The sequence below is a fragment of the Rhinopithecus bieti genome, unplaced genomic scaffold (assembly GCF_001698545.2).
Source record: "Rhinopithecus bieti isolate Rb0 unplaced genomic scaffold, ASM169854v2 scaffold_17939, whole genome shotgun sequence".
In the NCBI taxonomy this organism is placed as follows: domain Eukaryota; kingdom Metazoa; phylum Chordata; class Mammalia; order Primates; family Cercopithecidae; genus Rhinopithecus; species Rhinopithecus bieti.
Genome location: NW_016809446.1, coordinates 138,346 through 150,935, shown reverse-complemented (window position 1 = coordinate 150,935; position 12,590 = coordinate 138,346). Strand labels below are relative to the sequence as shown.

Genomic DNA, 12,590 nt, shown 5'->3' with positions numbered 1-12,590 from the left:
CTTTTCCCCCAATTAATACCAAATACTGCTGCCAAGATGCTGTGTTAAAATGTATGTATGATACAAGGTTCTTGGAACCCCACTATAAAGAATGTTGTTTTCCAAGTAGATTATCACTTAAAGGGTAGCTTGCTTTAGTTCATGGTAGATGGCCTGGATACCATCTTTAAATAGTAGTTATCAAAATGCTTTTATCTGTTAACTGAACACTAGATTGCAAACTCAGGGCAGGATAACATTATTTGGAATGTTTTATCTTAGCAAATACAATTTATGCTCCTAGAAAGCAAGGATGGTAGGACATGTCCATATATCTTTTTTTTTTTTTTTTTTTTTTGAGATGGAGTTTTGCTTGTTACCCAGGCTGGAGTGGAGTGCAGTGGCGTGATCTTGGCTCACTGCAGCCTCTGCCTCCTGGGTTCAGGCAATTCTTCTGCCTCAGCCTCCTGAGTAGCTGGGATTACAGGTGCCCGCCACCATGCCCGGCTAATTTTTTGTATTTTTAGTAGAGATGGGGTTTTAATTATATTGGCCAGACTGGTCTCGAACTCTTGACCTCGTGATCCACCCACCTCAGCCTCCCAAAGTGCAGGGATTGGATTATAGGTGTGAGCCACCATGCCTGACCTTATATTCTGTATTTCAGGTGGTAACATGGTGCCCTGTTCATAAAGGGAGTTCACACTGACTCATGAAAAATACACATTCCTTTACAGATGAGTTACCATATACTTAATTTATGTGCTTTATTTCTCCTTGCCCAAGGTATAGGAGAAATAAATTTGCAGGAATATTAAAGTATTGAGGCATACTCTGAATAACAAAATTACCATAATGTAAAAGATTCACCTCCAATAATAATACCATTTAATTGCTGTTTATGGGAAGCATTTGCTGCCAATTCTTTAAAAATGAACAAAAATAAAATTTTAAAGTACTTAAAAAAATCACTATATAATGTACCCCAGTACTGTTAAGTGGCCCTAGGTATAGGACTTCACTTAATAGTTGGTAAAACAGACTTGTAATTTGTGTTAGTGTTAGACAAACAGTCACAACCTCACTGCTCCCCAGAATGTCTCTCTAGAGAGAAGTAGCTTTCTCAAGGTCTTTTAACACGAATGTAGTGAGTATAGAGAACCCTGCTCTGGGAAACTGGAGACTTTTATTGTCTTAGCACTGACATAAACAGCATGACACCAGATAGTCCTTAGTTCTGTTTTACCTTAAAACGTGAAGATTTTTTTTTTTTTTTTTTTGAGATGGGAGTCTTGCTCTGTCGCCCAGGCTGGAGTGCAATGGCACAATCTCGGCTCACTGCAACCTCTGCCTCCTGGATTTAACCGATTCTCCTGCCTCAACTTCCCAAGTAGCTGGGATTATAGGCGCCTGCCACCATGCCTGGCTAATTTTTTGTATTTTTTAGTAGAGACGGGGTTTTACCATGTTGGTCAGCCTGGTCTCAAACTCCTAACCTCAGGTGATCTGCTCGCCTCTGCCTTGGCCTCCCCAAGTGCTGGGATTACAGGTGTGAGCCACTGCACAAGGCCCAACTTGAAGATTTAATTGTTAGCTCTTTCTGCTCTAAAATCATGTTACACCTGTATTTCCTTCTACAACCAGAGAGGAGTTAAACATTTAGTAACACTAGAAAAGATGGCATATTGAAAACTTGTTTCTTTGCTAAGAACAATTATTTCTGAGGATGAGATTAGAAAGAAAACAGTATTAACAGAGATGAGAAAAGGAAAGCCTTATTAGTCTGTGCCACTTCTAATTTTAATTCCAGAAAAAAATGCCTAGACTGTAAAGTTTGACATAAAAATAGTAATCAACATAATTTAATAAAAATTGCTTAGCAGATACCTAATAATAATTAGGAAACAATATCCAAATATGAAGAAAACCATAATTCAGAAATAACTTTTACTTCTCAGTATCCTGGAGATATAACTTGTGTAGACCTAGTTACCAACCTGTGTATATCTGTAACAGTAAAAAATGTCAAACAGCCAAATGTCCCCAAAAGAGGGTACTGGTTAAACTGTATCTGTACAATGGCAGCTGTTTATAAACCACTGTTTGTAGCTACCTTTTGTATAAGAAAGGGAGAGGGAGGAGGAGAGAACATACATTATATTTGTGTATATATGCACAGACTGTCATGAAAAACATAACACAGAAACTGCTTACAGTTTGCCCTTTTGCATGTTCCATTTTTTTTTTACAAGTGTACATATTTCATGAAGTTTGAAAATAATGAGGACATTATAAAGCAAAAATTTATAGGTGAAAATTATAAGGGCCTAGTACCCAGAATATATAAGGAACTTAGAACCCAACAATAAAATTTCAGTGAACAAAGGACTTGAACAGACATTTCTCCAAAGAAGATACACAGGTGGCCAAACACAAGAAAAGATGCTCTACATCATTAGTAATCAGGGAAATGCAAATCAAAACCACAATGAGAGACCACACCCATGAGGATGGCTACAATTTTTTAAATGGCAAAATAAGTGTTGGTGAAGGTGTGGAGAAATTGGAACCCTCATACATCAATGGTGGAAGGTAAAATGGTACAGTGGCTGAGGGAAAGTTTGACAGTTCCTCAAAAAGTTAAATGTACAACTTCAATATGACCCAGCAACTCCACTCCCAGGTATATACCCCAAATAATTGAAAACAGGAACTCAAATACTTGTACAGGAACATTCATAACAGCACTATGAACATTAAACGATAGAAACAACTCAACTGGATGAATCAATAAACTTACGGTATATATCCACAATGGTATACTTACTATAAAAAGTATACTTAGCTATAAAAAGGAATGAAGTACTGCAAACATGCTACAATGGATCAACCTCAACAACATGTTAAAGAAGCTAGACCAAAAAAGTAACACACATATTGTATGATTCTCACATGAAATACCTGGATGTAAATCCATAGAAATAGGAAGCAGATTGGTGGTTGCCAGGGACAAGTGGGGAGGAGAAAATGGAGAGTAACGGGGCTTTATTTTGGAGTGACGAGAATGTTTTGGAGCTAGATAGAAGTGGTGGTTGCACACCATTGTGGATGTACTACCACTTAATCGTTCACTTAAAAAGTTTATTTTGTTATGTGAATTGCATCTTAATTAAAAGCAAGGATAGCATTCAAATCCTGGACATTATCCTTCCTTTCCATTTGGTGTCAGGCCCGTTAGAATTCTCGTCCGGTTTGGTCAGTGCACTTAAGATGTGGAGAAATCAGAATGCAGTTAAGAGGGAGGATAACACTGATTAAGGCAGCGCTTTTCTAGGTTTCCCCTAAACAATTTAACAGGTGGATAGTGGCACCGCTTACGGGATGGAAAAACCAGCTGAAGGAAGATTTGGGGGAGAAGTTAAGTGTTTTATCTTGGGCCTGTGTTTTGCAACCAGAGTGTAAAAGACATATGTTACATCTTCAGTGGAGAAGCACTAAAACTAGAAATGGATCAGAATTTTCCCTTTGGATGTGACTTCTCAAGGATGTGGTCTTGTCATTTCAGTGCCTGGTCAAATGACAATGAAGATGGGCAATCTTTTCCTGAAGGTCCAAGCACCTGAACATGGCAGGGTGACCTCAGATTCTGATATGCTCAGAACAACCCTGGTTCATGCCTATTGTCCCCCATGTAATTAATACCACTCTCAAAAATGTCTCATTTTGTGCAATAAATTATGTAAACATTGTTGTAGAAAATAAATGAAATTAATCCTTCCAATACAATGGCAGGTGTAGCAGGCTTGAACACATCTTGACAGTGAAGAAACATACGAATATGCAGCTGCTTATTTTCAGATGTCTCAGAACTTATTTCAGAAGTTAATAGTCTTTTTATTCTTACATCTTAAGCAGAGATTAACCATATCCCTTTCCCTTTCCTTCCAATTTATATGATCAGATTTTTCGAATTGCAAGGGGACCTGAGAAGCCATATATTCTTATTGTCCTTTCAGTGAACACGTGTTTTATGACATCAGAGACAGCTGGTCATATGTCTCCATTGGTCATCTTGACAGTAACATCTCCAAATCCACAAACAGGCACTGTTCAATCTTATTGAAAAACAGGTTTTGTCCTGAAAATTAGGGATCCAATAACTGAAGATATGTTCTTGTTGTCTGAATTAGTTTTGTTGCCTTCCGTCACAAGCTTGTGTGTAACTTTAAGTCCAATAAAACATGGCTTCACTCTACTAGCAAAAAAACCCAACAAAATATCAAGAGATCCCATTCCCAAAAAAGAGACTTACAGAGTTTTTAAAAGCATGTTTATGTGACTGCACATAAATGTTTGTGTAAAAAGAGCATTATGACAGTTGATACCACAAAGATTACAGTAAGAAAAAGCACTTTATGACAATATTTCACAAATTCACAAGGATCACTTTAATATACAAAGCAACTGCTACCATTCTGAACACAAAGCAGCTATTATGTACATAGTGTTAATAAAATGCATTGTAACTCAGTACACTTTTTTCTTTACACATAAAGCACAAAAAGATTTAGGTAAAAAAATTAAAACAGGGATGTTTCTAGAATGTAGGGAATTTTATTAGAAATGTATTTCCCTCATTATTTATTTATTATTCAACTCCAATAGAAACATCAGAGTTAAAAATCAATACCCTGTTTTGTGCTGACAGTTTTGGGGAAAGTCTTTACCCCAGTCCTCAAGGAAAACCAAAAGCCAAACACCTTTCTAGGAACTTCCCTGATTATTTTGCTTTTAAAAAGTTTCAAGTGATACATCTGGGTTAGAAATAATTCCTTTTGTAGGGAGTGGGGGAGTTACAACTGACATGTGGACAAATCAGTCAAGGACAACTTTACATGGAAAACTGCTAACTAGCACTCTTCTTTGCCACCCCTAATAAATCTATACTCAAAAAAATGTTGACAAATTATTTCCCACTTTTAATATAAATAATTTTATTACATACACAAATTGGAGTGGCACTTGGATAAAAATACATCTATAAAGCATTTACCAATTTAATTTTAAAAACATAAGAAAATAAAACCTCCCAAACACAATGATAGATCATTTCACTTGGCCAACAAACATAAAATCATTATTTGCAGAGATTTTCTTCCTTCCCTACCAATTTTTAAACTATCTCAGATTTACTCTCACATCTCTGAGATGCTTCTCAGACAAAAACTTGGAAATGCCATACTTCTATAGGCAAGTAATGTTAGGTCCAATGTGAATTTCCTACTCTTTGATAATTTTCAAAGACATTTCCAGAAGATTGTTCATTTTCCTTTTACTTGCTGGTGAGAATAATTAAAAATGTATCATGTCATAACCAGCTGGGACCTGCACCCACCGTACCAGAATGCAGACAGGTCAGTATTTTCTTTCTGTGCTAAAACTGCCTGTTTATAATATCAACTTGCATCACCGGCTTTGTTCTATTTTATTTATATATTTTAAAATTTTCTTTTTTTAAAAAATAAATTTCAAGCTAAAACACCTGAAATATAATCCCTCCATTCAAACGTTATCTGGTCCCTCTTAAAGTCGGTCTGCCCCCTGAGGACACATACAAAGGCTTAAGCTACATTCACTAATCAATAAGAACTTATCATAAGCAGATGAGACAGATGGAACTTCAGCACCCTGTTTATTTGAAAATTTTCCATACTGACTCAGCTTCATGATATGTTCAGCCCCTCAAAGATTAATGCCTCTCCTAGCCATTGATTCTACAATGTCAAGGAAACCAGTTCCTAGTACATACAGTGACTGTGTAGTCAACTTAATAGTCAACATTATTACATTAAGAATATTCAAGATGTATGTAAGCCACCCAACAAAAAGTTCTAGTTGTGCTTTGTACAACTGAGTGAACAAATTTATCTCACAACTCTTCACCTACAGGCTTACTATGCACACTTTACTTTCTCCTTTCTCATCTGCAATCAGTCAAATTTAGGCAGCATTTCTCTGATGTTAACAAAGCCATTAAAAATGAAAATAATTCAGTAAAATGATTACATGTGGTCTCTGTGAAGACAATTGCTCTAAAAAGTCTTGTACTATTCTAGACAAATTAGTGGACATTTTGGCATACTATGTACAGTATTAATGTTGTGATGAGGATAAAGTCTCATTAAAAATTGAAAATAAATATTATTCACTTGAGTTATTTTCCCTTCAATCTTTATCCAAGATGAAAAGAATAAAACAAGGTTTGAGCCCGTCTTTTAATTAACTGGGCTAGTCAGATCTAATTTCCTGAAGTTCTTTTACAGCTGTTTTAAGGCTAGCTTTTAGGTGCTAAAATATTTTAATTAATGAAAACTTCCATTTAAAAGTCACATGATTTGAAGAGAGGAGAAAGACTAAAAGTTGAGAATTACTTGATGAGGGAATTTCTTAAGTTGCTAATACCCAAACTAGGTCATTTTAAAAAGTGCAAGTTACACCAAACATTTACAAAGGACAGAATGTAAATATATTCCAAATAAATATACAACTTTTCTATTAGATCCATGGGGGAAAAATATACCAATAGCTTTCAGGGCTACAAAGGCAACAAAAATAAAGCCTCTTGAAAATAACTGAAAAGGTATGTAACACTATTCTAAAACCCACTTTAATTCAAGATCTTAACTATAAGATATATTAGCCCTATTTAATCCTGCAAAATGAAGCAACCGTGATCTTCAAAATAAACAGAGACCAATTTCTGGTAACAGCTGACTATAGCTGATCATAGAATTAAAAACTTATTAAATATGAAAAGAAATCTAGATTGAAGTCACTTCAAGTAAGTAAAAGCATCATGGTTTAAACAAACATATTTCCTCCTAAGCCTTTGTATGATTCCACATGTCACTCCAAAAGGTCAAAATGATAGTAGGGATTTGTCCTGAGAGACAAACTTCAGCCAGATGACATCTGATAGAATAGGCTGCCTGACTGGTATTGTGCTTTCAGAGACTAGCACTGCTGCTGACCTATCGTCAAAACACATTTTCTGACAAAATCCCTGCTCAAATGAAATGCCAAAATTCCTCCCCCAGGATGATTTTGAAAAAATCAGTGGTTCCTTTAAAAGCTATCTTCAAAATGTTCTTACCACTGTTATAGCTGCCACAGACAAATCATAAAAACCAAATACTTTTGGGGGAGATGCTTTCAAGTGACTAGTAACATATTTAAAAGTATCAAGCCAAAGAAAACTAATAAAAAATAAAATACTTGGAAGAAAATTAGAAGATAAAATCAATTGTTGAGTGCTGGAGTAATGCAGTCATAGAAACTACCAGAAGGGATGCAACAGAACACACAAAAATGTAAAATTTCATCTGACCTCAATATACTATAATACTCAGCATTCCTGACTTAAGAGCTCTCAGAGCTTTAGATTATATACTGTATATATATATATATATATATATATGTACACATATACAAATGCCACCCCCCCAATAATATCTAAATGAAGAGAGCACCTATGACAATATTATGGTTGCCAATATGGTACTTGAGTTTGAAAAATAATGAACTTAAAATTGTATCTGATAGCAATTATTTAATAATGAACACACTGGATCTAGCCCTTTCTAAGCCACTTTTCAGTTAAACACTATCAAAGCTTGAAAACTCATAAGAGTAATATATCAAAAATAAACCCCTCCCCACTTCATTTTTATTAGAGTTAATCTGTCCTATAGATAAAAGTGCCACATGGCCCTATATTTGCAAAGTGAGCAATACGAAACTTGCTATTTTCTAGGCAAATCAGTAGCATATATACAAATTCCTATGATGACATTTTTATTCCCTTTTGGCCAATATAAAGAGAAAAAGATTTATTACTGGTAATGTGGCCACATATGTTATTGGCTACAAGGTTTTTAAAAATTATGTCATTTTCTTAATAAAGATTCTCAAAGTTTCATGCTTACAAACAAACCTCCCCACCATTCTTGCATTAAAAAAAGAAAAAACCTGCACAAAAGATGCTTGATTTTTATCTTTATAAACCAAAATCTTCAAGTCTCACCAAAGGTCTAAAACAGATTTAGCAACAGGATACATTTCTCACCTCACCATTAGGTAACTGACTTCAAAACCAGTGCAATCATCCTCAAGGTATGAAGGACAAGGTCTTTATAACTTATAAATTCATCCAGCTCACATGAATGTGATTGCCTTGATTTATCAGGGACTAAGAGGGCCACCAACTTCCCACTAAGTAGAAAGCCTCAACTTCTGAAAAACTTTAGAGAATACAAACTGCTAAACATCAGGCAATTTTTCATTTATAACACTTATGACATTCAAAATGTTCAATTCGACATTTTGACTCAATAAATAATTCCAACTTGTGAACATATTGTGACTTTGCTTGATTTCTGTTAAACCAGTTTTAAAAAATGACATATCTATGCTGTTACACAATTTTTATGCTATAACTTTCCCCATTAGCTCAGCAGGACAAACATCAAACTTTATAGTTGTTTGAAAGCCTTCTTGAGAATCTGGTGAACTGTCCAAACATAAAGACTACATCACTCAATTCTTAGAATGATGCTCCTTCATAAACTCTGTTCATCCTTGAAAAAAGACAATGGTTTGTTACAAACAAAATATACCATTTACAAATGTAATTAAAATCTTACTTTTAAAAATGGATCCAGCAATTAACACTTAAATCTTCATATTTTGTTAAACAAGCTTGACTTTCTTAAATAACTCTTGACTAAATAAAAAACATTAGTTTTCTAAGTGTCTCAACTCTTTTTTAAAAGGAATTTCCTTCCCAAATGAGAAATTTTTTTATTTTTATTTTTTGAGACAGAGTCTCACTCTTGTCACCCAGGCTGGAGTGCAATGGTGCTATCTCGGCTCACTGCAACCTCTGCCTCCCAGGTTCAAGCGACTCTGCTGCCTCAACCTCCCGAGTAGCTGGGATTACAGGTGACCGCCATCAGGCCCGGCTAATTTTTCTGTTTTTAGTAGAGATGGGGTTTCACCATGTTGGCTGGGCTGGTCTTGAACTCCTAACCTCAGGTGATCCACCCACCTCGGCCTCCCAAAGTGCTGGGATTACAGGCGTGAGCCACTGCGCCCGGCCCCAAATGAGAAATTATAATCTAATATTATGTCAGTTTCCAATTTTTAAAATTCACCTTAGTCTTTTTTTTTTTTTTAAAGAGTAACTGTTAGATTTATCGAGCTTAGTGAATAAAATGAGTAATAATTAAAAGTGGTATTGAAAACAATGTATGATATACACAAATACAGACTTTTAATCAGGAATTAAAATTATAAAATGACAAAGGCTATACAGCATATTGGAAAGCTAAAGCAGAACTAATAACTACTCTTTTTACAAGAGAACAAAAAATGTTTTGTAAGAATGACAATCCAAATATTGCAGTACAGCAGTCATTCAAATATGTCTGAAAATAACTTTCCTTGTGCACATCTAACACTGTACTTTTTATATCCTTACAACTTCTTTCATTTAAAAAATTCAGTAGAGATTCTCTGTTAAATTGTTAATATGGAAAAGATTTAAAATCAGTATTTTTTGACAACATGTAACATTTCATAAACAAATATATATCACTGCTTTATTTGACATCTTGAAGGCTTTCTTGGTGGTGGTATAATGTAAGTGCAATGGGCAACAGTAAATTAGAAATATCTTTTATGTAAATGAGTGACAATATAAATATTTTGAAGGTGAGGACAATAACATTTATTTAAAATCTTGTTATATAACTCAAGGGATTGGTTTACTGATCAGCATTTTACTAAGAATTTAGTACTAACTAAAATATGCTTTGTACTTTTATTTACTTTGATTTAAAATTCAAATACCATGCTTTTTCATTCAGCTGGTTACTTCTTTTAATGTATTCAAAAATGTTGAACACATACAGAACTGAATTAAGAAGCAACAACTGCCCTATGGAAAAGCTGTATTAGTACAGAATGCTTTTAAGAACCAAGGACAAATTTTCAGTATTGAAGAAGAGAACATACATAGAAAGCACTCCAAATTCATTTCTAATTCCTTCAATACCATACTAAAGTTCTTTTTAGAGGATATGTCTCTTAACAGTTTTACATAATTCACAATGAGAATGTGAAAACATATCAATTTGGCAATCAACACTTCTTCATTGCACCTTACTTACTTTATGCATGCGGCCCACACATTACTTCAGCTCAAGAGGCTGGGGTAATTCTGTCCCTAAGGCAATCAAGGAGCTCAGCACAAACCTTGAAATTATTTTAAAAAAGATTCTCTTTTCCTCATTTCTCCCATCAATTTACAAGTAAACAAATTATTACTTCTTGAGGAGGGTGGGGGTTGAAAAGCAGAAGTCTCTTCATGATTCCTGGCGTTGAAAATTTCTTGAGGGGAGAAGTGGAGGCAGGTGTTGGAACATTCACAGTTTAATGCAAAAGCACAAATGAATGAAATTCTGTAGTTGCTTTCAGGCAGTTTTGCGCATAGAAAAAAAGAAATGTTTAGAAAATAAAATGTTTATTTTGTCTTTCAGGTTGTGGCCAAGCCAGTCCATTTTCCACCTTAACAGGTGAAAATTTAAATCCCAAATTAATCTGATTTGTGGCAGTAAAGGTCCTTAAGTGCTTTTAGCTCCTCAATCAATGTCTTGTTTTGATTTTCAAGCACTGCCACTCTGTTTTCTAAACATTTCACATATTCTTTCTTCTTTCTACGACACTCTCGAGCTGCTTCCCTACAAGCAAAAGAGGACGGGAAAAATAATGCAAATGATTTCCACATATTTATTTTGGATTACCTTTTTTTTTTCTTTTTTAAAGAAATAGCTCACAGCAACCAACATTTTAGTATATATTAAGAATTGCAAAAGATACACAGAATGACTTGGAAATTACCATATATTAAAAATTTTAATCTGGCCAGGCGTTGTAGCTCATGCCTGTAATCCCAGCACTTTGGGGGGCCAAGGCGGGGGGGGGGGATCACCTGAGGTCAGGAGTTCAAGATCAGCCTGGCCAACATGGCGAAACCCCTCTCTACTAAAAACACAAAAATTAGCGGCGCGTGCCTGTAGTCCCAGCTACTTGGAAGGCTGAGGTACGGGCATCGCTTGAACCTGGGAGGCAGAGGCTGTAGTCGCCACTGCACTCCAGCCTGAGTGACAAGAGTAAGACTCCATCTCAAAACAAACAACTCCATAAACAAATAAGACCTAAATGACCACTTAAAAATTACACCTCTCACTCTTAAGATATTCTGCATAATTCCTGCAAAACTTGAACTTCTATCCATATCAACAACTAAGAAAACATTAAAGCTAAATTTCAATGTGTAATAATCCTTTAAATAGAAAATCTTACAAACTAATCATTTCAGGGCATTTAAAAAATCTAACAGTCTCTTCAATAAATGGTGCTGGGAAACCTGGATATCCACTGCAAAAGAATGAGGTTGGACCTCACCTTATGTCATACACAAATATTAACTCAAAATAGATCAAAGACCTAAACATAAGACCTAAAACTATAAAACTTCTAGAAGAAAACACTCTCTGATATTGGATTTGGCAGTGATGTCTTAAATACAATAGCAAAAGCAGAGGTAACAAAAGCAAAATAGACAAATAGGACTATATCAAACTAAAAAACTTCTGCACACCAAAAGACACAATAAATAGTAAAAAGGCAACCTACAGAATGAGAAGAAATATCTGCAAATCATGTATCTGCTAAGGGGTTAAGATATAGAATAGGCAAGGTGTATGGCTCATGCCTATAATCCCAGCACTTTGGGAGGCTGAGGTGGGAGAATCTCTTGAACTCGTGTTCAAGACCAGGCTGGGCAATATAGTGAGACCTTGTCTCTACAAAAAATATTTTAAAAATCTAGCCAGGTGTGGTGGCACATGCCTGTAGTCCCAGCTGCTTAGGAAGCTGAGGTGGGAGGACTGCTTGAACTCAGGAGGTCTTAGGTTGCAGTGAGCCATGATCCTGCCACCTGCATTCCAGCCTGCGCGACAAACCAAGACCCTGTTCTCAATTAAAAATTAGTTAGGTGGTGTGTGCCTGTAGTCTCAGCTACTCAGGAAGCTGAGGTTGGAGGCTGGGAAGTCAAGGCTGCAGTGAGCCATGATCATGCTGCTATACCACAGCTTGGGAGACAGCTAGTAAGATGCTGTCTCAAAATAAAGGAAAAAAAAAAAAATCTAGAATATATAACAAACTTTTGAACTCAACAGCAAGATAACCCAATTTAAAAAATGGGCATAGGGACTTGAACATAGATTTCTCTAGAGATATATAAATGGCCTATAAAAAGATGCTCAACATAGACCGGGCGTGGTGGCTCATGGCTGTAATCCCAGCACTTTGGGAGGCCGAGGCAGGTGGATCACGAGTTCAAGACCAGCCTGGCCAACATGGTGAAACCCCATCTCTACTAAAATACAAAATTAGCTGGGCATGGTGGCGGGTGCCTGCAGTCCCAGCTACTTGGGAGGCTGAGGCAGGAGAATCGCTTAAACCCGGGAGGCAGAAGTTGCAGTAAG

The 12,590-nt window shown here is 35.9% G+C and overlaps 1 protein-coding gene across 6 annotated transcripts in view; it reads right to left on the bottom strand.

Annotated features, from left to right (window-relative positions):
• Positions 1 to 2,189: 2,189 nt before the first annotated feature.
• The window catches only part of CREB1 (cAMP responsive element binding protein 1), an 81,184-nt gene continuing 70,783 nt past the window's right edge, over positions 2,190 to 12,590 (bottom strand). For 3 of the 6 annotated variants that reach the window (XM_017889372.1, XM_017889369.1, XM_017889370.1), the window contains one exon: positions 9,743 to 10,778. In XM_017889372.1, coding sequence (XP_017744861.1) covers positions 10,634 to 10,778 — 145 coding nt within the window. In that variant the 3' untranslated portion in view covers positions 9,743 to 10,633. Of the gene's footprint in view, positions 10,779 to 12,590 lie in introns of all 6 variants that reach the window. The other 3 variants (XM_017889368.1, XM_017889371.1, XR_001888645.1) reach the window with 2 other exon arrangements.